Here is a 27,530-nt window from a genome sequence, read left to right as displayed (position 1 = left end):
ATACAGTTGGTCTCCGCTTTTGCCTAGGTTTTGGGGCCTAATTTCATTTAGAATGGGGAGCATTCGCTGAGGAAACTCCCCGCCTGGATCCAGACCGGAAGTAACCTGCAACTTGGGCATTCGGGGTTTGGAAGGTCAAAGGACACGGGTGTCGAAGCTAACATTTGAACCCTGGTCTTTCCGATTCAGACTTCAATCTAGTCACTCCCGATGTGGCTGACGTTTCTTATTTTGCACGTTTATTTTGTCCGTCAGAACAGTTAGAAGACGCAGTGGATGGGCCCTTGGTCTCAGACATTACCAGCTGGGTGACCCTGGGCAAGTCACTTCACCCAGTTTGCCTCAGTTTCCCCATCTGTAAAATGAGCCGAAGAAGGAAATGTGACCCTAAATGGGGTCACGGGGTCAGACTGAACTGTAACAATTCCGGCGTGCCATAAATCCCGGAGATTAGGACTTTTCATTCCTGTGTGTTGTTTCTGCTTTTTCAAATCCGTATAATAGGCTCCGGATAAATGATTGTTTTGCTCTATTTCCTCTCCAGCGATCAAAAGCCCCAAAGCTCGCAGCTGATATTGACTTCCTTTTCGGTGGTTACGGTGGAGTGTCACTGGGGAGGACCGAGGTTCCGGGTTCGAATCCCGCCTCTCCTCTTCTTTTGTGATTTTGAGCAAGTCCCCCGGTTCTTTCAAACTAACTTCCAGCATCTGTAAAACGAGATGTTCGTACTGGATTACCAGGGTCCTTTTACGTTCTGATAAGGTTTCCAGAAAGGAGGTTCTTCCAGTTCTAAAACCTTGGAGCACTGGGAGGAGGGAGGGGCGCGGCGGAGAGGGAGCGCACCTTTTCCCGTTACCAGTCTCCGGAATGGAGCAGGCTGCTGCGGGACTGGGGAAGGGAGGAGCCACGGCGCCTCTCCCGTTACCTAGCAACTAGATGGAGGAGGCGGAGGGGGAGGAGCCAGGGCGCCTCTCCCGCTACCCAGCAACGGTCTGGGTAGGGGGCGGGGCCGGAGCGCCTCCGTGCGTCACTGAGGCGCGACGGGCTGAGGTAAAGCTGCCGCCGCCGCTACGGCCGCCGCCGCCGCCGCCGCCGCCGTATCCTTCCGTCCCGGAGCTGCCGCCTGCGGGTTTGGCGGGGCTGGTGCGGGCGGCGGGACGGTCCCTCAGCGCCGTCGCCCCCGCGGGGACCGCGATGCCGTGAAACCGAAGTGAGTGCGGGGCCGGCGGGCCGGGCCGGGGGGAAGAGGGCGAAAGGGAGGGAAGGGAGCTGAGGCTCAGGATCCGAACCGGAGAACCTGTTTAATCCCCTTATCGTTACGGCTTTCCCTAAACCAAAAACTGTTCGGGACCCCCTTCGTTGTACTGAGCCCTTCGTTGTAAGAAGCTTCCCGCCAGATCCGAACCTGCCTCGCTGTCCTCCCCGCCCCCGCCCCCTCGGTCCCCGCCCGTTGGGTTCGGGAGGAGTGTGGAGCGATTAGTTACGGCCCGTAGTCTCAGGGCGGGGTGAATCCCGCCGCGATCCTGGATTGGTGACACCCCGGGGCGAACGCTTGTCAGGGCCCCGCCCCGCCCCCTCTGCTTTCCGAAGGAAATCTGGAATGGTAGATTTCGAGTTGGAAGGGCTTTCTAGAACGGACCTTTCATTCCCGAATTTTCCGGAGCAGAACGCTGAGTCTCAGGAAGCGTCTTGCCCTGTGCTCAGACAGCTGGTAGTTAAGGCAGGATTTGAACTCGGGTCTCTGATTCCAGGTCCTACCCTTTAACTACTTTACCCCGTGCTGAGCTCTTTCATTCAGAAAGAAAGTATCCCGAAGGTTTGTTTTTCCTCCCATAAAACTAATGGGGTGAATCCTCCCAGCGAAGAAATGTCCATTAAAATAACGTTATTGCATCTGCATTGGGTTATCTCATGTCACAGAAAGTGGAATTCTTGTTACTAATGACAGTTGTACTTTTTATTAAAAGAGCCTTTTATCCCCATGCACATGTTTGCCAAAGACTTGGGTCACAAACCTGCAGGAGACCAGTTTATTCCCCTTCCTTTCATTGGCAGCTTTCTCTCTCGTTCTTGGCCAGTTCCTTCCCTTCCCAATGTCATTTACTACTCCTGCCCGAAGAAGTGGGACTCTCCCCCCACCGCTCGAAAAGGGCCTGTATAGTCACAGAAGGCTTTCTCTCCCCAAGGTTCCGAGTCCTCGCAAGTGGTTCCAAGTGCCTTCCTCCTGTTATTGCATTTCAGTGTCTACATTCTTTTCTTCCAGGTGGACGGATGCTTACAAAACACATTCTTGGCCATTTGATACGCCGGCTTTTGGATGTTTTCATACCATATCCTGCTTTCAGAGACTGTAGTATGAACAATTACGGCTCATGGGTTCAGGGGCTAGATAGCGGCCTACTTTCTGAGCTGTGTGATAGATTATTAGCCCCTTCTTACAGAGGAGATAAAAGGCTCAGAGGGTAGCCTCTACCTGAACATAGTCATTTAGTTAAGAAGGGTGGGAACCATGGATAGCTCCCTCTCCTTGGGATCAGGAATATCCGAGAATCTGCTCTCAGACATCTGCTTCGATACCCTGGGCAAGTTTTATAATACAATTCAGCAAACATTTACCACCTGCTGTGTACCAAGCAGTCTACATGTGCTGAGCTTCAGGTTACAAACGGGGCTGATAATCATACCTTCCCCACAGGGATGTTGGGATCGGATGAGATGCTATTTATAAAGTCCTATGCCAAGTACATGTGACCTATAGTATCATATGCTCTACTTGGATTTCAACAAAGCTTTCGACAAAGTTTCTCCTGCTTTGCTTCTGTACCAAGTTAATAAGTTAATAAGGGGGTACATTTAAGTGTATTTAGAAACTGGTTGAATGGCTATGATTAGATCTAACATGTAGCGCTAAATGGATTGGTGAATCCATAGGTCTCTAGTGACCTCTGCTCTTGACCCTATCCTGTTGAACATTTTTGTCAGTGCCTGAGAACAAGGGTTAGAGAGCATGCTTAGATCGGTGGGAGACACACAGCTGAAAAAGAGTGCGTGAGGAGCTGTCAACTCAGCATCAGTCGACAGTGTGACAATGCTCAGGGAAGTTCGTGCAGTCTTAGACCGAGTGATAGAGATACCAAGTGCAGAACAGGAGGGAGAATCCTGCTGCCTTCTGCCTTGGTCAGATCACAGCTGAAGCAGAATATTCTCTTCTGTTCTTAAGGAAGAACATGGATTGAGGTCATCCAAAGGAGGCCGAGGAATTGGAGAAGGTGTCACGAAAGGAGTCCCTGGGAAGTTTCACTTAGAGAAGAATAGGGATCAGGAGGTGCAGAGTATAAGTAGTATAAGCGTAGCATTGGAAGACTTGTCTTTTTTGTTTGTTTTTTATTTTAATAGTTTTTATTTACCAGATATATGCATGGGTAATTTTACAGCATTGACAATTGCCAAACCCCTTGTTCCAATTTTTCCTCTCCTTCCCCCCTTTCCCGCCCAGGATGGCAGGTTGACCAATACATGTGAACTGTGTTAAAGAATAAATTATACAATACATGTATACATGGAAGACTTGTCTTGTTGAGGGAATATGGCAGGGGTTTTCTTGGCCTCAGAGGATATAACTAAGGGCAGAAGTTAAAGGGGTAAATTTGAGCTTGACATAAGGGAAAACTGGCTAACATCAAGAGTTCTCTGAAAGCAGAATGTGATACTTGGGGAGGTGGTGTATTCTCATTCACAGAGGTGAAGCTTTTGCTTGAGTGGCCACTTCACTTGGTGACGCAAGAAAACAGGAGGAGTTAAAAGGGATATCAGGCGCTACCTTGTACAGTGCTCTCATTTTACAGATCAGGAAACTGTAACCCTGCGAGGCTGAGAGACTTGCTTTAGGTCCCACAGAGTCGGCATCAGAGGTGGAACTGAAATCCATGTCCTCAGACCCCAGAGGCTGGATACCGGTTGGACTAGCTGGTCTTTGGGGTCTAACCCAACTGAGATTCTGTTTTTTTGGTCACCTTAAGTATGTGATTTTTGTTTTATTGCAAAGAACCATCATGGCCTCAAAACCCTAATACCAAACTTGTCTCATTTCATTTATTGATATAGTTAATAAACATACAATAATAATTATTATTACTTTTTACCTTTGGGTGATATTGTACATATATCGGTATCTAGACCATAGCAAAATATTTACAAAGTGTCTTATGTTTCTTTGTGAACAATATGGAGAGATGTGAGCTGGACAGTTGAGAGATTCAAAAAGGATTCAGTGGGGGGACCCAGAGTGGTTTTAATGGTTTGATGTTATCTTAGAGGAAAATCATTAGTAGAGAGCCTCGGGGATTTGTCTCTGGCCCATATTGTTTAACATTTTTATTAGTAACTTGGTTGAAGTTGTCAAGACTTATCAAATTTTACAGATAATGGAAAGCTAAAAAGAGATAGCAGGCATGGATGTCAGAGTCAGAGCCAAAAAAAAGAACTTGATACCCTGGAACAATAGTCTGATTCTAATATGATGACATTTAATAGCCATATAAGGGCCTGTTACAGGGATGGAGAATGTGTCATTAGAAAGATGTGAAAACGGATAAATATAAGTGTGATTATATGGAGCTGGGATGTGCATGTAGGAAATACCAAGATCTGGAGATTAGGGCACTGTAAGCTCAGTCTGGATCAATAATGTCATATGGCAGCCAATATATGTCCCAGAGTAGAGAGAGGAGGGGGATTGGTCCAGAACGGGAGTGTTCATGGGTTTACTGCATTCTGGCTTGATCATTGAAAACATTGGGAATATTACATTGAGTCCTCAGCACTACATTTCAGAAAGGACATTGTCATCCCCTGGGGAGAATGACCAGGACTGGACTCGAACTGGAACCCATAGCATATGAGGAATGGTTGAAGGAAAAAAGATGTTTTATCCTGGAGAAGAAAAGACTTGCAAGAAAACCTGCCTTTGTGTAGGGTTTCCCCCATGCCTAATTTGTTTAATACTTGCTCACCTTTACCTCTTGGAATTCCTAATTTATGTTACAACTCAGTTCACCATATACATGAAACATTTCCCGATTTCCCAGCTATTTGTGCCACATAGCCCCAAGTTACTTTGTATTTTGTACATACTTGTGTAAGTACATGTTGTCTCCCCACCTCCTTGAGGGCAGAGCCCCCATTTTTCATTTTAGTCTCTTCCCAGCACCTAGCACAGGCCCCTAATAAATGGCTTATTGTTGACAGATCGATTGTTAAATATGACCGATACATCAGAAAGGGGACTTGTTGAACAAAGAGCCGGGAGTGGATGTTCCTGAGATAGGTTTCAGCTCCATGGGAGAAGAGCCATGATTAGAGCTGTCCAAAATGTAATGAGTTACCTCCAAGATACTGAGTTTCCTCTTACTTGAAGTCATAAGATCCTCCAACTGAAAGGATCTGAGAGATTATCAGGGCCAGGCCCTCATTTTACAGATGAGGCACCTGAAAGACAAGCAGAGCGTGAGTGGTCTGTCCTACGTTACTGAGGCCTCAAACCCATGGCACTTGTGTGACCCTGGACAAGTCCCCTCTCTCAGCCTCAGTTTCCTCATCTATAAAATGGAGATAATAGTGCCTACCTCACACAGTTGTGGGAATCAGGTGGGAGTGCCAAAAGTAAGGTACTCTGTAAACCTAAAAGATAGTTAAATGATACCCACCATTAGTACAGCTAGTAATCAATTGTCAGCATTTATTAAGTGCTTCCTGTGTGCCAGGTATTGGGGATGGGGGATATAATATACAAGTCCTGAAGTTTATATTCTTCCCAGGGAATGAGTGGTATACAGCATTTTTCCCAAATAAGCCAGTCCAAGGTAGCTATAAGAGGGAAACTCACTCTTAGGAAAGACTTCTTGAATGAAGCAGAACTTTAACTGATCCTTGAAAGGGAAGAGGGTTTCCCAAGGGTGAGGTGAGGAAGGAGAGCACTCCAGAGATGGGGGTGCAGCTTATGCAAAGGCAAGGAGGCAGGAAATGTGAGCCAGTTTAATTGGTAAGTCGTATGGTCATGCTGGCTAAAGGAATCGGGTTATAAAGTTTATATTTCTACTCTAAATGCAATTGGAGAGTCCCTGGAGCTCGTTGGAATGAGTACCATGATCAGAGCTGTAGTTATGTGGAAGGTGGTAGGTTGAAGAGAACAGAGGCTGTGCCCAGTGTGGAGACTACCTGTATACTGTGGTGGTCCAGGTGTGAGCTGAACGGGATGCTGGAGTCTTCCGATGGAACCCATTTGACAAGACTTTGCAAATGAATGGACCAGCAGGCCTGACTTCCTGGATTTTTGTTGATATAGAAATAGGGAAATTAGGAGATTTAGAAAAAAATATGAGTTCTGGTTGGGTATGTTGAATGACCTTGAAGGGGCAGCATTTGACCCTACAGCCCTGACTCCAAATCTAGTGCTTCTTATTTCTCCATTGTACCACAGAGGGGCCCAGAGGTCCCTTTGGTGGCCATCTGCAGGTATGGGCTTCACTCAGTCTCTTGAGTTGGGCTTCTAGGATTATTACTTTAGCTCTAGGTGTTCTCTTCTATTGTACATCTTCTGTTACAGAGACTGTGGCTGAATTCTCTGTGTAGTCTCTGACTATTTAAACACTTTTTCTTGTCTTCACTCCAGATCTGGAGTCTAAATAAACTAAGTACTCAAAGTCTAATTTTATTTTCATTGACATTTTCAATTCTGATTTGATTTAACAGTCATTTCTGTGTTCAAGCGTTTTCTTTGGCTATAAATTCATTGGGAATCTAAAATTGAATATGGCAGTACTTTTTTAAATTTGAGAAATGATTAATCTATTTATTTTGCAGCTCTTTTTACAGTGTTAATTTTGTGAATGGATTATTTAACTTTTCAGTGAAAATTTTATCATTTTTCCTTAACATAATTCTGCTATTTTTTTTGAATAATTAAACTACAACAAATTACTTTGTTAGGAAAAGAATCTATTAGTACGAATACTGAAACCTCTACTTACCACCCACTAATAAATGGAATTTTGAAATTCTTAGTATTTAATGTGGGTTTCAAAACAACAGTTGCAGTCACTTTCAATAAATACTTTGTGGTTTTTGAAATCATTGGAATGTTGTGTTTATTATGACACTTAAAAAAAAAGTATTTTGGAACCTCTTGACAAAGCAGTAATTAGCATACTCTGGATCTCTCTTGGAGGAGGAGGCAGTTCAGCCTAATGGAGGGAGTACAGGCCTCAAAGCCTGGAAGACCCAGATTCCTATTCCTCCTCAGACCTCCCCTGATTGTGTGACTCTTAGGGACTTCCTTAATGTCTCTGAGCTAGGTTGTGTGGTGCAAACTGATATCAGGCAGGCTTTCTGTATCATGGCCACAACCTGCTTAAAAGGTTCTCATTTAATAGAGTAATATCTACTAGAGTAAAGTTCTAAATTAAAGGAGCAGCTCTCTTGGTTGCACAGTTGTAGGGCATTCTTCACCACTACTTTGTGAAATAGGTAATTGAAAATATTATTCCCACTTCACATATGGAAAAACTATGGTTCTAGTATTTTAAGTTTGCAGTTAACATAGACATGTGTAGAATAGAATAATTAGGAATAAAAATCATCGCCCTAAGTCCATTCTCTCAAAAGCCAGAATCCCATCTCTAGCATTGCTTAAATATGTCCAGTTATTGTGCAGAAGTACCAGGTTGTGTGTAGTGGGGTCCTCTCAGGCTTAAACCATCTCTGAATCAAGCAAGAGCATAAATTGGGAGTTTTTGAGGGATATTGGCAATACAGCAGAGTAAGAGGCAGGTTTATATAGAGAAGGAAAAACGAGAATGATTTCGAAGATTTTGCATATATGTTTGGACTGTCTTCTCAGAAAAAGTGTCTCTGATTGGATTAAGGTATGCATGGTTCTGATGAGTTCCCTGAGAATTACTGGGACAGGGCAGCAGCTAGATATGTATGAAAAGGTAGAGAGACCTTTTGTTCTAATGAAGTCCAAGAGAAGGTATAACAGGAGACTGGGGTAGCAGCTAAAATTCCAATTGGAAACTTAAACTTTTCCCTAAAAGATCATTCAATTTTTATCCAGATTTTTTTAATTTTCCTCTTATATATTGAGCCATTATCTGCCTCCCTTTAATTTCCACTCTACCACTCTTAGTTCTCTTCTCCTGACAGGACAATTCTTCCCATACTGAGGCCTTTCAGCACTAAATCCTCTCTTTTTCAGACTCTCTCCAGTTCTTTCTTCTGTTATTGCCTACATGGCCTAAGTCAAAATCCATTGCTCTCCTCCAGGTTGGCTCCAATTTATAAGATATGACACCTAAAATTGAACATGCAGTTCTAGGAAAAAAATTTCCATTTATAGCCCATTGGGGATGTTGTTTCCCTTAATCTGACTCTGGATGATATATTTCTGTTAATACAGTCTGATAGCATTATTCGGTCACATTGCATTCTTTTGGTCAAATGAAATCTCTATTTCTCTTAGTCATAAATTACAACAGATTGCCCTTTCCCTTTATTTGTTAATATCCATAAACAGAAGATTTTTCATTTATCCATTACATTTCATTATGTTAACATTTTTCCTCCTAGCATCACATAGAATTTTGATTCTGTCATCCAGCATGATAGCTAACTATCCTAGTAGTATGCTTTTGTGCTCCCATCTTAGTCTTTGATAAAAATATTGAAAAGGACAAGACTGAGAAGTACCATACTATTGATTCCCCCTATATTAGTATCAGTCATTATGTAGCTTTGGGGTGCAGTTCAATTAGTGATTCAGTTATCCCAAACCTAGTGTGCATTCCATTAGGTTACATTGTCTTTCCTCTTGTACTTCATTCCATTTGTTCAGTTGATCAAAATACCTCCTAAGTATCATACACTTTGATACTTTTGGCCACTTTCCAGAGCTGGGTTTTTTTAAGCATGCTGGGACTTTCTCAACAACTTCCGTTCTTTTGTCTTTAGGAGTAGGATATTTAGGCCTATCATTTGGTGCAGACCAGTCTTATCTAAGCATCAGGACAAAGACATTTAGAAATTTTTCTTATCCTCAGTATTAACCATAGAGGCTTCCTGAATGTCCCTGGTTAATCAGATCTCATTTTCATATATGAAAATAATACTTCATTTAATACATTTAAAGTAACTTGGCAGAACTTAAGAACTTTGTAATACCGTCCAAAATTGATTGTGATGTATCCATTTGCAGGAATGAATTGGGCCTTTTTTATTGAGAGAAGTTGGCAGTTCTACTACAGAATAGAGGGACAAACCATTTAAAAAAAAAAAAAAGATTAAAATAATCAGACCTTTTTTTTTAATTGTTCAAATACATCTGATTTTTTTTTTTAAAGAAAGGAAGAATTAGTTTCCAGTATTAAAATTCTAAAGTTCAACTATCTCATCTTGGAATAGAGAACATAATTTCTAGTTGTATGGGGACGGAACACAGTTTTAGACAGCTTATTGGTGTGGTCTCTGGTGGCCTGTGGGCCTCAGGTCACTCTCTTACCAGTATTCTCAATATTTGATACCCTAGCCTGGAGTTGTTTAGAATATGAGTAACTGATAGTGATGTCACTGATAAACCATTGTAATGTTAAGATTGTATATTTTTAAATATACATTTAATAATGAGCTTTTAATCAGTCGGTTGTCTGGTCTGTTCCTTGTATTCTTGGATTCATCCTCGCTATTGAAGTGATAATCCATTGTAAATAACTTAAGCAGTCACTCCTATAGATTTAGCAAAATCTTAGAGAAGATATCTAAAGAAATCTTTAGACCACTGAAAAAGCTGGAAAAGTTTGATTTTCTTTGTTTTTGTGAAAGTAGAAAGAGGTATAGGAATTCTAAAAGAAGCATTAAGAGTGAGAACTGGGGTCCAGCCACATCCTTTCCAAGAAACTTAACCTCTTATGGCCTCAGTTTCCTTATCTGTTTATTTAAAAAAAAAAAAAAAAAAAAAAAAAAAAAGCCCTCCTGGATTTTAAGTATCAAATAATGCCTGAGTACTTTATAAACTAGTACTAAACTATATACATGTGGAGTGTGCTATCTATTATTTGTTAAAAGCCAGTTTTACATATGTAAATAAAATAAGCAAAAATGTTTAAAGTAAAATACCTAGGATTCAATTCATTTTAAAGAAAGCCTGTTGATTTCATTGATACTATATGTGGGCCTCTAAGTATAGTATGCCCCAAAAATGTAACTGATTAAACTGTTGAATTAGAGAGAGTTCATCTCTCATTGATTTCACAGTGTCTGCTTCACTTAGATTTGGCAAGTACCATTTTTCAGCTTTCTGGTGAAGCTATAGCCTGAAAATAACAAAAATAAATAATTGGTTTTTAAAATATGGTGGATTTAAATCAAATCCATTTCCTTTTTGTATATATGTTATTCTAATTTTGAAGAACTACTGAATGCTGCAAATAAAAACATTTCTACTTTGTTTTTGTTTTATAGGAAGAATTGTTCTTGTAACCTTGTTATAGAGGTTTTAAAAAACCCTGAATTTCTTATAGGTAATCCAAATTCTACAAGTAGTAAACAAAATCATTCTCTTTCCTCAAAAAACTCATCCTTGTTCCAAACTTGCCAGTTTCTTCCAAGAATGCCACCATTCTTCCAATCTCTCAATTTCACATCTCTGCATTACCTTTGACGTAATTCTTTCTTAAATATCCAGACCCACAGATCAATAATCCATTCAAATCTAAATGTCCATATGTCCCATTGATACAATCTTAGCTGCAGCTCCAGCCTCAGTAATCCTGTCATTTTTTCTCATTAGAACAAAAGGGTCCATTACCTTTTTCCATGCATACCTTAATTTGCTGAGATTGTCTATATATATGCAAAATCTTCCCTGAAATCATTCAATTAAGCCCTCTCTTCATTCAATGCCCTTGCTTGATTTGGAGATGGTTTGAGCCTGCAGTCTCTTTCAGAGACAACCCTGCAACTCATGCCCTGGCACCGTACCCTAACATTTGCCGTACCCCCAACACTGACTTGTCAAATCTTGTTATTTCTGTCTTTACCACATTTCTCAAATCTCTTTCTCACTTCTCGTAAATCACTACTTTAGTGAAGTCCTTAGGAGCTCTCCCCTGGATTACTGCAGTGGCTTCCTACTTATTGTCCCATCCTCAAGTCTTTCTCCACTCTGGTTCTTCCTTTACCCAGCAGCCACGGTATTTCTTTAAGCATAAGTCCAAGCTTGAAAAACTCCTTTTCACCTTTAGGTTCAAATATAAACACCTCTGTTTGACTTTTAAAGTCCATAAAAACAAGTTCCACCCTATATTTTCTGCCTCATTGCACATTACTTCCTTTCTTGCTGTCTTTAAACTAGATAAACTGGTCTTCTAGCAGTTTCTCACACTTGCTACTCCATCTCCTATCTTTGCATTGGTATTCTTTGATGGCTCTTAACCTCCATCTTATAGAATCCCTTACTTCCTTCTAGATTGGGCTCAATCACCAACACTTTTCCTTGTCCCCCAAATCTTATTTTCCTCTCTCCCCCTTAACTACCTTGTGTATGTGTATGTATAGATGGGTGGTTGTTTGTATGTGTGTGTATGGAAGTTCTTTGAAAATATGGACTTTCATTTTTGTTGAAATGCCTGGCACACATCAGGGGCTTAATAAATGCTTCTTGATTGATTGATTACAAAAAGGTAACTTTTATATATGTGTACTTCACAGAAACGCCACATGTGAATGAAACACCACTCTTAACTGGATTTTGAATTGCGTTCACCATGGGACAGCAAATTTCTGATCAGACGCAAATGGTTATAAACAAGTTGCCTGAAAAAGTAACCAAACACATCTCTCTGTTTCGAGAAAGTGGTTCTCTTACCTATGAGGAATTTCTGGGGAGAGTGGCTGAACTGAATGATGTGTAAGACTCCAATTTTTTTTTTCCATTTTGTTTTCCTCTTATATGCTCACGTGTAATAGCTATGCCATATGATAGATGATCTAAGATGCTCTTTTCTGAAGACCGAAAGTATTGCTTAATTGCAACATATTTTTAATGTCCAATTAATACATGTGATGTAATATGCAAAATATTTCTCTGTAAGGAAAATACAGTGAGGCATGAGAACTGTGGCATGTAGGGAAAATGGCTTTGATAGTAATTTAGAGCTAGAAGGAGTTCTAAGCCTGGACCTGGGAACTAGCGGGCTTATGACTTGTCCCAAATTATACAGGCCATCAGCGGAACACTAGACTTCCTTGACCTCCATATCCAATGCACCTCCTGCACTGGGTTAAGGTCACTGGGATCCAGAGAAGTACTTCACCTTCAGAGTCTTGGCTTCTTCTGCTGGGAAACTAACTCCAGTGTCTCTTCTGGCTCTAGATCCTAGGAACTTAGTTCATTAGATAGCCTTGGAAATGCTGCCTCAAATCACAGGGAACTTGAAGAAATTGAGATACACCATGTGTATATGAATCACCTTGAAGATTTTATATGATAATATATCGATAATTGCACATTAATGTAAGCATAAATTCATTTGTATCGGTTGAGAGTTTCTAATTTAACAGTTTCCCTCTTCCAATTAAATTGTCAGTCTAATTTTAAAAATGAAAAATAAACTTAATACTGAATGCATGTGCCAAAGGGTTAGCAACCAGTTAGTGCACTGAATTGGAAATCCAGAATGAAGCCTCTGGGCATTAACCAAACTCACTTGGTTCTACAGGTTCCCCATACTTATACAGTTGTCTGCTGCCTTGTTACTTGGTAAATATGCTTTAAGAAATATCAATAAAATATAACACCTGACATCATCAATTCCATATAAATTTTTTCTAACTAACCGAAATTTTCAAATGGAAAATCTTCCTAAAATAAATAATATATTTCTATGTTTTTAAAAAGAGAGTATGCTGAAAATTATGTTAAATTATATTAGCTGTAATAATAAAATAATTTTGAATATCATATGCAATGACCTCAGGAGCTATCAAAGTTTTTAGGACTATTTTCCTATATCCAAGAGGACCCTAAACTGAATTTTACCATATTCCTGTCTTCTCTTTACGGTCATGCTATCAGCTGATACAGATTGCTGTAATTATTCCTTGTGCATGCCTTTATTAGAATCCTACTTTTAAATTTGGTCTGTCTCATCCACTATGATACAGAAAAAAACAGCTGGTTTCTTAAATTTTAGTTTCTTTGAATTGTACCTAAAATAAGTATAAAGGTGATCAAGGGGCCCACAAGTAAAGTTGTGATTAACATTACTTTGGATTGCTTAGAATTCCCCTCCTCCACTTTCTTTGCCTCCCTTTCCCCCTTCTTGCTTTTCTGTATAGTTGAGTTGCCAGAGAATAAATTCCTTTGCAGATACTATAATTTTGTAGGCACACTTTTCAGGCATAAATAAAAAGTACTTTAGAAATCAAACTCTTAAAGAGATTACTTCTTTTAAGTCCTTAAGGCCTTTAAGATGATGAATTTTTATTCTATCCAAAGTAGTAGTAATTAGAGAACTTCACATAGTTTGGGAATTTTCCACAGAGTGGAATGTCATCTTATCTATTGTGCTTAAAGAAAAGGCTCTCTGACCCCCACAAAAGAAAAAAGGTCCCCCAAAGTGTGCATCTGCTTGCTGAAAGTAATCAGTTATAGATGCAGTCTTTTAGAACCTTAGAATGGATATATGTAAAACCTTCCACGGTATAGAAAGCCTTGCCCAGGGGCACAAAGATAAAATTCTGAAAATGTTCAGCAGCTGAATTTACTGCTTATTATGTGGGTACATCCACCGAGAAGTGATGTGGTTTTCTGAAGCGGAGGAGGGCTGGTCACACAAAGCCCATTTCCTTGGGACTCAGGTGTTTACCAGTCCAGGGTTGTCTGAGGACTGAGTGTAAGGTTAAACCAATTGAAGCAACTCTAGCCGGATGACGGGCCTGCCTTCTTTTCCACTGACAGACTGTGTTACCTGGGGCTGGCTCCTTACTTTTGATGGCCTCATTTCCCAAAGCTGCAAGGTACCTTAGACCGAGTGCCTTGAGCTTGCTACTTAGTCATGATGGAGGGTTGATGGAATCATGGAGGCCCTTTCAGGGTATTGTTATTTGGAAGTCCAGAGCTTTTTAGGTCAAAACCTATTGTTTCAGTTGGTGACACAGACATGTTCAGCTGCATCATCAAAGTCTTATACTTTCACCAAAGAGCACCCTTAGTACAATGGATGGAGGATTGGCTTCGAAGCCAGGAAGATTTAGGTTCAAGTCCCATCTTGGACCCATACTGGCTGTGTGACCCTGTGCAAATCACATAACCTCAGTGCTCCAGAAAGGTTTTTAAGGTCATAAGCTACTGGCCTATATTAGTAGTTTCCATCTCTGAGAATTCCATACGCCAGTGAATCACAGGTCCAGTCCCCTTCTCATCCCTTATTTTCAGGTTAAAGTAACATACCCAGCAGAGATGGACATATTTATAGAAAACTGCTCCAAATTAGTTTGTTTTGCTGACTGTAACCTCTACTTAGAATACAAGTGAACTGGAAAAAAAAAAAAACACAACTAAGGCGTGTCCTGGCTCCTGCTCTGCTGTTCAAATAAGGATATGATGAAGTCAGAGCTTTTTTTTTTTTTTTTTTTTTTTTTTTTTTTTTTTTTTTTTTAAAGCTTTGTCAGAAACACTGGTAGGAGCTGGAGGCAGGAAGTACATTTTCTCAACTGAAAACAGTCTACACAACTTGAGAATGTGAAGGATTATAGTTTGTTGTTGTTAAAAGTAATATTTGAATTCCTTGAGCTAGAATAGCAGTTGGTGATTTTTAAAGTATAGGTCTGAGCATGTCATCTCTACTGCTCAGTGAGTTCCAGTGGCTCCCTATTTCCTCGTGATCTAAGATTATGTCCTCCCTTTCTGCCTTTCTTGTCTTCACACATCTCCTCTGCATACTCTATGATCCAGCTGCACTTGTCTCCTTGCAGGCTTAGAACAATTCATCTCATCTCCCCTTCTCGTGCCTTTGCAATAACTGCCCCCTCACTCTGCCCGCTGTATTGCTCTGCCCCCTTACTCCTACTTTGAGGTTTCCTTGGCATTTTCCATTCAGCTCAAAACCTATCTTCGCAAGTCAAGGACCTACAAAAGTTTACAGCAGGTCCTTCCAGCAGTATTTCTTCCTTTCTAGTTATTCTGTATTACAACCACTCTGTACCTTGTTGTTTTCATGCCCTCTGAGGGCATGTGTGCCTTGATTTATCTTCTCAGCACTTGGCACAGTGTCTTGACATAGCAAACACTCAAGAAATGCTTATTAATGGGCTGCTAGATTTTAAAAAGCAGAGTTAGGTAAAACTAAAAAGAATTTACAAAAAATTATTCCTTTTTGCATTTTCATAGAAAAATTCTGCCTTTTTCAGAACTGCAAAAGTGGCTGCTGGCCAAGAAAAGCACCTTCTCTTTGAGGTACAGCCAGGATCAGATTCCTCTGCCTTTTGGAAGGTGCTTGTACGCGTGGTGTGTACCAAGGTGAGAGTAACTGCCATTCCCATCACCTGTGCCTTAGAATTAGGAGGGTTAAACACATGAAATTGAAAGCAGGTTTACACAGTACAGTTTGAACTACCAATAAGGCCATTCCAATTTAGCATTTGGGTATTTTTCATAACAGCAAAACTTACTCTAATGCCATTAAGGAGCTTATTGTTCTTCCATTTAGGTTTGACTACCTTCTCCTTTTTTAATCACTGTAATAGGTGACAAACTGACTCCAAAACTTTTACTAAAACTAAATTTGAATTATTATCCACCTCTCCCTGTTTAGTTCTTATCATTGTATTGTTGCCTTATGGAGACACCTCTGTCAAAAAGAAGTCTTTAATCTCGACCATTTGCAGAAAAATCTAGGCAGTCTTATTATCCTCCCTCAGGGAGGTTTTCACTCAGAAGATGACTTCTAGTGAACATTTAAGTAGTATGCCGGATTTTCTTAATGTGTTGGTTCCCTGTAAAATTTTAAATGCTAAAAAGTTGATTTGCACAATAATGAGAATTAAAAAGCTTTATCCAGTTCCCTATTTCAGCCTCAGTAATAATAAACTTTAATAAAAAGGAGACCTCAAAGTTCCAAGACCAAGAAAGGATGATTCCTAACATGGTCAGATGCTCATAGCTGAGTATTGTCTGGTCCTATTCATTTCTAACGGAAGAGAGTAAAATCTTTATTGCAACTTTCAGAAGTTTATCATCTTGATAGTAATGTCGCCATTATGTCTGTTGGGGAGCAGCTGACCTTTGCAGCATTGGGTCCACTTCAAGATCACTGCTTACAATTACATTAGGGAATGTGCAAAGCACAGTTTAATGCCTTTCAGTTGGATTTGTCCACATGGAAAATTGGATTAGCTGATGAGGAAAGTCCAGCATTTTGAGGAAATACATACTGACTCACAGAAAATAATATTACTTAGCATTGTTTATCAGGCTAGATACCATTATGACTTCTTGAATGATGAAGTTGTTACAAACCCTGGTAACAAATATCCTAATAGGACTTAAATAAAATAGCTTACAAGCTTATCCCAGACCATACTATTGTCTCCTACACCCTAACATTTTATACCAACTATTTATTTCCAATTTTTGGTCTCTTTAATGGATTCAGATATTGAGGTTATAAATTCATAAAGATTCATGATTTATGTGTAATGCCCAGAATAACTGGCCCTTTCTGGCCAATGTGGGTATTTTTGGAAAGAAATAAGATAGAGAAGACACCATTCTAAAAACACACTTAAGGCTAGCATATAGGTCTCCTTCCCCAGAGAACTTTCACTGTGCATTCAAAACTTGTTGAGAGTCTTTTTGCAAACATATAGAGGTGAATTTTAAAGATACTATAATTCTAATTTCTAAGGTGAGAAAAAAGTTGTCTGTTATTCATTTCATAAAAACTCTTGTTCTGGGGTATTCTATGAGGTACTCAGGGGCTTACCAAGCTCTTTTCAGCTGCTCATCCATTTTTGGTGTCCATTTGGCACTCCACTCACCTGTGGCTCCAAGAAGCTATAGCATGTACAGTGGCTACATCCTGCTAAAACCATCTCGGGAGGTGTGATTAAGCCAGGTAACACAACAGGCTGCAAACTCATCTGTGAGTTAGGAGAGTGTCTACCCCAAGCAAGTGAAGGCTTCTACAGAATGAACAGATGAGAACAGTTTGTTCCAATGCCCCATGAAGGCAGCTGAAGCAAGTGCTGTAGAATACTTAATGCTTGGTCAGATACAGAGAATGAAGGCCATCCCCTGCATCCTCGGACATCACCCATAATCTTAACTTTTGTCTTGCCGCTAGACCTGATGACTGGAAAAGAGAAGGAGGCTGATGACTATGTGTGACTCTGCCTCACTTAAACCCAATTCATTCACTTGAAAGTCACCCATCATTTCACTGATCATCTTTGAAAATAAAGGACAAACAATAACTTTCATTTTAAGCAATCGCCTTTGATTGTCTCTGTTTCTGCTACCCAAAATTCCCTTTGTTTGATTTTATTCCTACTAAGGTGAGAAAAAAAAGGCATTTTGTGATCTCAGAATATTATCAGCATGAAATTTATGTAGGTTTGAGTCCACTACTTTTTTAGCATATGCTTTTCCTTAGCAAATACTAAAAGCCAAATAAAGCATATGCTCTTAAACTAGATCTTTATTTTTAAATACAGCCAGCCATTTTCTTTTGACCTTGAATCCCTTATTAGTACACCTTCCTGCAAATAGCCAAAAGTTGGTTCTTAAAGATATAGGAGTAGTAAAGAAAACTGGTTATTGAGTCTAGTCTGGGGCTTCATTTGAGTCATTCTGTGGATTTTGGAGATTTCGGAGGCCCTTTTTTGTATCCCCAAATCAGGTAGAATGTATGAGAATTCACCACTTTTATATTAAAGCTAAGATTCTTAATGTCTATTGTGTCATGGACCGTTTTGGCAGTTTGGAGAAGCCTATAAAGCCCTTCTTCGAATGATGTTTTTAAATGGATAAACTAAAATACATAGGATCACAAAGGAAACCAATTATATTAAAACTGAGTTTTTTATTTTTATTTTTTTAAAAAAGGTCACAGACCCCAGGTTAGGATTCCTTGCTCTAATGAATGAAAGAAGAAACTTCCATTGGAGAGGGGGAGGGTCACTCACACCCAAGACTGACTATTTACTTGGTCTTTATGTTTCTAGATTAACAAGAGCAGTGGAATTGTAGAAGCTTCAAGAATCATGAATTTATATCAGTTTATCCAACTTTATAAAGATATCACAAGCCAAGCAGCAGGAGTCCTAGCACAAGGCCCCACTACTTCTGAAGCAACTGCTGAAAGCTTGTCATCTGTGTCTTCCTGTCAGGCCAGCATTTGGATGGGAAGGTATTTTCCTGCCCTGGGCACCTTGGGAAGGGGATAAGTCTGTGAAAAACTGGAAAAGGCCTTTTTTCAACTATGGCCATTCCTCCTGCACACGGTGTTTTATCTGACACACGTCTGTTCATTACTCAGGCGTCAATTAAGTACCTCCTGTTTGCCGGGCACTGTTGGGTGCTGTGGGTAAAAGAGATAAAATCTAACAGTTCCTGCTTTGAAGGAAGTGGCACCTATATTGCCTGGATATTCTGAACTAAAAATTAGGACTTGTGATCATTTGGCAAAGCCTCCTGGGCTGTGCAGTCTCCATAGAAAAGGCCTCAGTCAGGGTCCAGATGTTCTTCATCCTGCAAGGGCACATCTGCACAGGATGTTCAGTTCTGGGTGCCATGTTTGGGGAAGGCCTTTGATAAGCTGGCACGTGTGTGAAGGAGGGCGGTCAGAAGGGCAGCCGGGGCTGGGGAAGGAACCAGGGGTAGTGTCTGAAGGCATAAGGCTCTCCCCTTACCAAAAGGGTGTCCATGGACCAAGAGCCCCCTTGTTCTGCCTGGGCCCAAAGCCCGGGACCAGGAGGAGCCGGGGAAGAGGCGGGGACTGCTGGGGAGGATGGGAGGCAGACTCAGAACTTGGAGGGAATAGGCTCGCTGCTGACCCAGACTCAGCCCTCCTTGTTGCACCACAACAGTATCTGGTGTCATGTGGCATTTTAAGGTTTGTGAAGCACTTGTTACCTTTCCTCAGAAGCACCTCCACAGCAAGAGCGTCTATGCAGATCCAACAAGGTCCTTGGATCCGGCCTTAAAGGAGGTGGTCAGAGGACAGCTAATTGTAGAGTAGGGCTTAGGAAATCTCACAGGGATGGGCAGAATGGGCAGGGAGTCAGCAGCACTGAGTTGCATTGACCTTGTTATTATTGGGAAATAGAATCAGCCCCAGGTGCTTTGGGCTTGTGTTTGGGAGTGGGTTGGCCAGTACTTACATGCAGGCCTGTCACAGTATTAGGCCTTGGAGGCTGGGACTGTTTCACTTCTATTCTTGTGGCCCCAGGCCCCTGAGCCAGCGCCCTGGGAGCTGCCCAGTAAGTGCTTGGGGATTGGTGCTAGCAGGATCAGATGACTTTAGAGCTCTCTTTGCCTTCTATCTTATACTTGTGGCAAAGAAGTCTCACTCTGTTGATATTTGATGGCTTTCCAGATTTGGGTTTGTAAATGCCTGGAAAATGACTTATGTGGGCTCAGTCCCATTGACATCCTGCCTTATTGTTACCCAGAGGAAGCTGAGGGCTAGCAGTCCTCACCGGCGGGAATATTTCTCCTCTCACTTCTCTTCTCCTGGCTTCATTTTAGTGTTTGTTATGGTCTTACTCCTTGATGGCTTATTTTCAAATTACCTCTTATAGGGCTACGAGTAGCATAGAATATGTTTCCCTGAGTATGTCCTCATTCATCACATCCTGTTTACATTACAGAAGCTCACTTAGCTTTCAGGTTTTGGCTGTGCTCACATTACTGCAAAGACAGATGCATTTTAAAAACATTGCAGGCAATGTTTAGGAAGGACCTTATCTTTCTGGCCTTTTCAAAGGGTCACTGTCAAAGACAGGTGTCAGTGTCTGATTATTTGTATTGGGTTGGTTTTTTATTGTTGTTTTTGCTCCTTTTATACTTTTTTCTTGTGACGATCTTACTAAAAGGGAAGTGGGTAGGGCAGGGAGAAGAGTATCTTTCTTAGTAATAGATAAATACTTGTGACTACCCAGAAATATCAATAGTGGCCATTTATTTTACACTTACTGTGTTCCAGGCAGTGGATTAGGTGCTGAAGATTCAGACACCAGAGAAACTGATGTGACAACATTTGAGGGAAAACCTAATACAGGGAGATTCAGAACTAGAAGGACTAAAGGCTTCTTGCAGAAGTTGGCTCTTGATCTGTGTCTGGAAGGAAACAGGTTTGAGCCAGGGAGGTGCAGAAGGAGTATAGTCCAAGTCTGGGGGAATAGAGGCTAACCTGCACAGAGGCCAGAATGCAGGAGATGGAGTGTTGGATGAGAACTGCAACACCAGTTTAGCTGAGCCTTAATGTTTATGAAGGGCTGGCAGGGAATGATAGAAAGGGCCCAGGTTAAAAAAGCTTTAGAGCCAGACAGAGTCCTGGAGGTAATAGAAAGCCATTAGACTTGACTGAGTAAAGTGAAGGGCTTTCATGCAGAGGATGGATCACTGTGGAGGCAGAGAGACCAGTTTAGAGGCTGGTACAGCAGTGCAGGCAAAAGGCAATGAAGGACTGAGTCAGGGTAATGGTTGCAGATGTGGAAAGCTATAAGAAGTGTTGGGGAGGTGGAAAGGACAAGGTTTGGAAACTCATAGAGCTCAGGAATAATCCTAAGGAATCCAGATGACTGGAAGGGCAGTATGGTTGGTGCTCTCCACAGAAAGTCAATTTGGAAAAGATAGATCTTGTAGAAAAGGTACAAAGTTCTATAAGACCTTCCATGTGGAGTAAGAGCACTCACTTTGGACCTCAATTTCTTAAATTCCCAGCTTCCTTCTAGCCTCTACTCTGGCTTCAGTTCCCATGCTAAGCCTTTCCTTATCTCTCCATTTTGGTTGAACTCTCACACAAATCTTGCTTTTACTTCTATACGTACATGTCATATCCCTGCTTCTGTAGAATGCAGGCAGTGGTTTGGCGTTGGTTTTTCCCCTTTTTTGTCAATCACTCAGTAAGCATTTATTAAATGCCTATTATGTGGGAGACAAATCCCAAGAATGAAAGAAGCAGTCCCTTCTCTCCAGGAGATTTTTTACTCTCATGTTTGTTGAAATTTGAACTTTGATTGGATATAATCTTCCTCTTTCTTTTCTGCCTCATACCTGAAGGTGTTAGCTTCCCACAGAAACTAGGCTTCTTATGGCCCAGAACCAGCACTTGGAATAATCAATTAACATTGGTCTCACATTTTCCTCCATGTCTTTTGTTGAGATGGGGATGAGTCAGGGACTGAACAAGCTAATTAGGAAATAATTTGACAGATTTTTCCTCATTACACAAGTGTCTTAAGAAATCAATCATTTTTAGTGTTATTCCAAGACAGCAATGGCTGATTTTGCAAGTGATCAGCTTTGTGTAGTGTACCCGTGAGCAGGTAATGGTGTTTTAGATAACGATGTAAATAGTCTTAAGTCTGACACGTAACCGGAGTCAGCATGTCCTTGTGTCAACAGCTCTTTGTCCGTGTTACAGAGTGAAGCAGCTGACTGATGAGGAGGAATGCTGTATTTGCATGGATGGGCGAGCCGACCTCATTCTACCCTGTGCCCACAGCTTTTGTCAGAAGTGCATTGATAAATGGTAAGAGATAAACACAATCGTTAAAGTTATTGCATCTGCTCAATAAAACAGTATAAGCAGAAGCACCTCTTCATTTAAAGGAGTCACTGAGATGGGCCAGAGTGTAGGGAACCTTAGGGACCATGGAAAAACAGGGAAAGGGCCTGAGAGAGACGGCCAGTGCTAATAATGCTAATGAGTGGAAGTGGATAAGGAACTTTGTTACCAATACATATTTTGGATCTCTTTTGTAACACTATTATTTAGTTGATAAGCAATTTTTGGTGCAACTTTAAGAATTTGACCTGATAAGTATAAGAGAGTGAGCTGGAGTCTGGTTCTACTTTAGATTCTTTCTTTATGACCTTGGGTCCTTCTGGGTCTCAGTTTGTAAAAAATAAAGAAATTCTCTAAAGAACCTTTTGATTCTAATTATTCTGGGCTAAACTTACCTGATTGATTTTGAAATTTTCTCTTTCTTATAAGGAAAGAGATCTTTGACCCATATTTAGAATCAGAACAGTTCTGCACTCTCCCCCCAAGCTTGCTGACTTCCATTTGAGAAGGGTAGGTAAGATACTAGAGTTGTGAAAGTGAGATCAGGATTCTCACCCCAGCTGTGCCACTTAATAGCCACTCACACTCACTGTAGTTGTCCCATCTGCAAAAGGAGAAGGTCCTTTCCAGCTCTACAATTCCCTAAAGTTCTTTGTTTCTTTATATTTCACCCATAGATCAAAGATTTAAGTGTGGATTTCTTCTTGGGACCTAGAGGAGGTTTTGATAGTAAGAAAAGAGCTACGTACAGTTGGATATGTATTCATTGCTCAGTCTTTTTTCTTTTGTTGTCTTCTCCTGCAGGAGTGATCGCCACAGGAACTGTCCTATCTGCCGCCTACAGATGAGTGGGGTCAATGATTCTTGGGTTGTGTCTGATGCACCTACAGAAGATGACATGGCTAACTATATACTTAACATGGCTGATGAGGCCGGCCAGCCTCACATGCCATGAAACTGGGACTTTTGGTCACTTGGGTTGTAAATCCCATTTGGGGATGGAGTAAAGAATATAGGGGCATCAGTGTCATGAGCACATGAAAATTGATTCCTCCCTTCACCCCATCTCTATTTTTGCCACACTTCTCCACAATTTATTCCATCCCTTTTGATAAATTTCATGAATCTTGGTTTTGTTTTCATCTAAATTACTGTTTTAAATCTTGTACATGAGCCAGTCTAATGTTGGTAGGTATCCCAGTAGGTCCATGGTGTTCTTTGAGAATGCTTTGGCTGCTAGTTAGAGAAGTATCATTTTGAGAAACTTCTGAAACACTGGTTTTAGGTAGGCACGGTAGGTTTTGATCAATCCTGAGTACTTAGTAGTCATAGCTTTCTGACACACAAACCCACTTTAAAACAACTGAAAATAGAAAATAAATCCAAGTGCTCATTACTACTAAGCTAGTCGTTTTACTGGAATTTAAAGGGTTGTTATTGCCCCCTGCTGGTTAATAGTGACTCCATTAATGATCTCTGCATGAATTAACCACAGATGCTTCCTAATCAAGCACTTTGTGATTCAGAGATATTAGATGATGAAACCTGTGTATTGCAAAGTGAGTAAGAAATCTAGAGCTTCTGAAATTATTTTTGCCAACAAATATTTGGGGGGAAACTCGCTGTGGGCTGCTCGATGGTTTCTAACACTCCTTGTGCAAAGTCCTGGGGTTTGATAGGCACATTTTTCTTAATAGAAAAGCTCTAAATTCTTATACTTTCAAACTCTATATACTGGAAACAAATCTCTACTAAATGATAAATTGCTCAGTATTGACCAAGGTGCTTTTTCGTTTCATGATTTGGTATCGTTTTCCCGAGATTTCAGAATGCTCATACTTAGGAGGTTAAAAGGAGAAGAAACCAGTGGTCCTGCTCCTTCCCTATAAGTGTAGGATCTTCCTGAAACAGGGACGAAGTTCAGGCTGGTTGGCTAAGAATATTCAGCAGTACAGGAGTAAGGATTTAGTTAGAGGCAGTGTTCTCAAAGTATTTCAACCTCTTCTGAGAAAGAGGGAAATGTTCACAGAAAGCATTTGGTTTGTCTTGATTACTTAATATTCAGCACTCGTGAAGGTTTTCTTTAAAAGCCAATGTATTCAACCTTCCAAGGAAACCATTCTGACCTCTTTAGTTGAAATTGCAAATATACAATACTGTAAGCACTGGGGCAGATGGTTTATGTTGCTATTTCAGGGAGTGGCTGCAGGATTATGTGTGTAAATAGAAGATTCTTCCATTTTTTTTAGCAAGTGTGCAAATAAAATTAATGATCCATTCATAGGAAAAAAAAACAACAACAGCAGCTTGCTCCTTTTTTATTGGTATTATTCTCCCTTCAGATGTCTGAGATCTGAGGCGTTGTGGCTTACACAGATTTTGCCCCTTTTCAGATCTGTGGCTAAATTACTAGCTGATGGATGTTTGTGGGCTGAGTGCTTCAGTAGACTTGTTTTCAGAATTTGATTTGTAGAGGAGGTCTTTGTAAGCCTAATTCAAATTACTTTTTAATATAGTCAGATACATTATATGCACACCATATAATATTTTGGCTTTGCTTAAAAAATAGAATTGCCAAGAAAACCAAACCCTTTAATCTCCCAGTTTTAAAATAAACATATTCGGCAGTGGTGCCCGAACATTATTTGGATTTCGTTGGCGCCCACTGAGCATGTCTGGAAATGAGTTCTTGGCTTAAAAAATCATATTCTTAAGCTGGCTCAGATTCCAGGACACATCTTCAAACATACTTCATCGAATTGTGAAATGCCTTCTTTGCTCATTCCCATTGTCTTGTAATTCCATGAAAGGGCAGGAGATTTGTTTTGGGTATGGGGCTACAAGGGTGAGGGTAGTAATGAGAGCTGTGGCCATAGAGTGGCGTGTTTGCAAGCCCCGCTTCCCAGCTCCCTTAAATAAAATTCTCTAGTCTTACTAAGCAATAAGTGTAGGTGATGACAGTGATTAACTGATATGCCATACATTATTTCATCGAAACCTCACAATAGCCTCCTGCAAGATAGCTCCTGTAGTTATAACCCCCATTTTACTGATGGTTCCATTGAGATTCAGAGAAGGGGAACTAATTTGCCAGTCACACAGCCAGTGTACGAGGCAGGATTTTAATTATGTCTTCCTGAATCCATATGCAGGTCTCTCTCCCCAGTTTCATACTGATAACATCCCCACTCAGCAGAATCATTTTCTTGGGCCAACTTTCACTGTGCCATCTCTGCAGGTTGGCCTTATAGCATTTTCTTCCACTTATCTTTTCTCTTTCGAGGAGTTAATGACCAGCCACGAGCATTGAGGAAATATATTACTAAAACCTCTCCTATTTTCCAAACTGTGTTCCACCCCAAACACTGACTGCTATGCAGGATCATCACGTAGTTTCATTAACCTCATCAAAATAAATGGGAAACTGACAACCCCATTTCTCTGCTGATTCTATCACGCTTTGCGATTTTTTTCCTTCGCATGTGAATGAAAGGTAGTTTTTACTGTAGGATAAACTAATTCCCAAAATTGTAATTTTGCTTCAAGGTGAAGGTGTAAACTTTTTTATCTTATACTTTTAAATCTTTTGTAATTAGAAAGTACTAAAATGCACTTGCTGTGCCAGGAGGTAGGAACTGGTGTAACTCGTGCCTTCCAGAGCTGGTGATAATCTCTCATGCACTGACTCTAAGGAACTGGATTTGTTTATTTGTTAATTGACAAAATGTTGACACTTTGTTGATTGACAAAATGTCCTTTTCTTAAATGCACTAAAAGGGTTTCAAAATCTACTGATAACTATACCATTTTCATGTGCTAGGCTAAGTTTGACTATGAGCTGCTTGCTTGCTTCTACATTTAGATGCAAATAGAGGAGCTGTTTAAAATAATGCTTCATTATTAAAATTACTATTTCTTAAGCTTTCCAAAAGGAAAGTCATGTCTGAGTTTGCAGTTGGACACATTAGGGACTATTAAATACTCCGGTCTGTATTATTAGATCAGATTGATAAATTGTGCAATAAACAGTGGGGGGGAGGGGAGGAAAAGATAGCTATTGACAATTGTTTCTTCTTACAATTGTGTGATTTACTATTATTATGTATTGTAATTGGTTGGATCTGTGGACTAACTATAAACTTATTTTCCTTAGAGGGCTGTTTTTATATATTGTACATTGGTTTCTAGGAGTATTTCTGACTGACTTGTGACCTTTTCTTCCTGTTTTAAAAAAATCAATTAAAATTCATTTGAGGTTATTAAAACCAGGCCTCCTCATGCCCAGATTGCTTAGGGTGATAAGTAAAGGTACTGACAGCAGGTGATAAACCAGCTGCTGCTTCCTGCCACAACCTCTATTATAAGTGGTTCTAACTGCTCTTGGTGAATAATTAGAACGCTGGGAAAAACCAGGCTTATTTCCCACAATTCAAGTTCCAACTTTGATTTTCTTAAATAAGTCACATTTGCTACTTTTACCAAAGAATGGGGAGAAAACCATTTGAAGACAGGGAGAATCCACTAACCATCTGTGTGGTGGGCATGGGAGCAAAGATGTCTGTGAGTGAAAACACAAGGGAGATCTCTTGTGTGAGACTGTGGCTTCTCGTCATATTTGTGGAAAGTAGTAAAAACAACCTCTACATTACGTCTTGTGTTTGTGTTTAATGTGGGTACCTTTGGTATCTTTTCAAAATGACGAGGAACAGGGGGAGAGCAAACATTTACCCTATGGGGAGTGGGAAAGATTCAAGTATCTATGATTTGCTCACACAAAGGGAAACAAGGGTATGGGAATTCAGATCTCCATTTGAGTGACTCGAGTTAAGTCCTTGAGAGGTGACTTTGAAGGGTCACTCAGCCGGCAAATGGCAGAGATTGTGTTCAAACTTGAGTCTTTCAAACATCAGAAAACTCACTGTCTGGGTGGCTTAGCTTTCCCACAATTGTCAGGCTAGGTGCATGCAAGAGAGTATTACAGGGGAGCCACACTGAAGTTTTTAGGAGTAGGTTTAACTCGGATTGAAAATCATTGATTCAGAGCTGAAAGTGTTGATGGCCATTTCAGGGACCTCACTGAAACTTGCCCAGGATCACCCAGCTAGGTCTTTCTGACTCCAGGCAGTGCTCTAGTCGTCAAGACATCTGGCTACCTCAAATGTTAAAGTGAGTACCTGACTTTTCTGTTCTTTTCTAGAATGGCTTGAAACTTTTTATCTTCCGAGTCTTTAGAGATGTATAGTTAATCCCATTATTCTGGGTGCTGTGGATGTGATGTGGGTAAAAGACCTAGGGCGAAGGTCCTCTCCTGGTTTTTAGCGTCTAACCCTTCCCCTGTGACAGCATTTATATCCTGAGTGTTTCTGGGAGGAAAAACAAAAGTGCAGAGGACCAGATTCCACATAATTAATATTCTTTTTAATATCGTTACCATTGACCTTTAAAACATTGTTCAAGTAGAGTAGATTACTGACATTTTATATATATATATATATATATATATATATATATATATCGTTACCCTCTGACATTTTTTATATATATATATCGTTACCCTCAATTGTGTCCACAAGACGAATGAAAAAGATGAAGGGGATTTTACTCTGACCGCAAGAAGTCAAAGAAAAGGTCAGTGCAGAAGGATGTGTCTTGCCACTGCATCTCCCTCCAAGAGCAGAAGGTAAA

At 40.6% G+C, this 27,530-nt stretch overlaps 1 protein-coding gene across 1 annotated transcript; it reads left to right on the top strand.

Annotated features, from left to right (window-relative positions):
- The first annotated feature begins 998 nt into the window (after nt 1-998).
- On the top strand, nt 999-26,107 carry RNF141 (ring finger protein 141). The gene is made up of 6 exons (XM_074274320.1): nt 999-1,210; nt 11,761-11,959; nt 15,463-15,571; nt 18,277-18,461; nt 21,702-21,809; nt 22,650-26,107. Exons 2-6 carry the CDS (start codon nt 11,817-11,819, stop codon nt 22,798-22,800), a joined length of 696 nt encoding a protein of 231 aa, XP_074130421.1. The 5' UTR covers nt 999-1,210; nt 11,761-11,816; the 3' UTR covers nt 22,801-26,107.
- Nucleotides 26,108-27,530: the final 1,423 nt, after the last annotated feature.

This window comes from Sminthopsis crassicaudata, chromosome 6 (assembly GCF_048593235.1).
Source record: "Sminthopsis crassicaudata isolate SCR6 chromosome 6, ASM4859323v1, whole genome shotgun sequence".
Lineage (NCBI taxonomy): Eukaryota > Metazoa > Chordata > Mammalia > Dasyuromorphia > Dasyuridae > Sminthopsis > Sminthopsis crassicaudata.
Note: the sequence above shows the minus strand (reverse complement) of the source record. Positions and strands in the feature narration are given on the sequence as shown.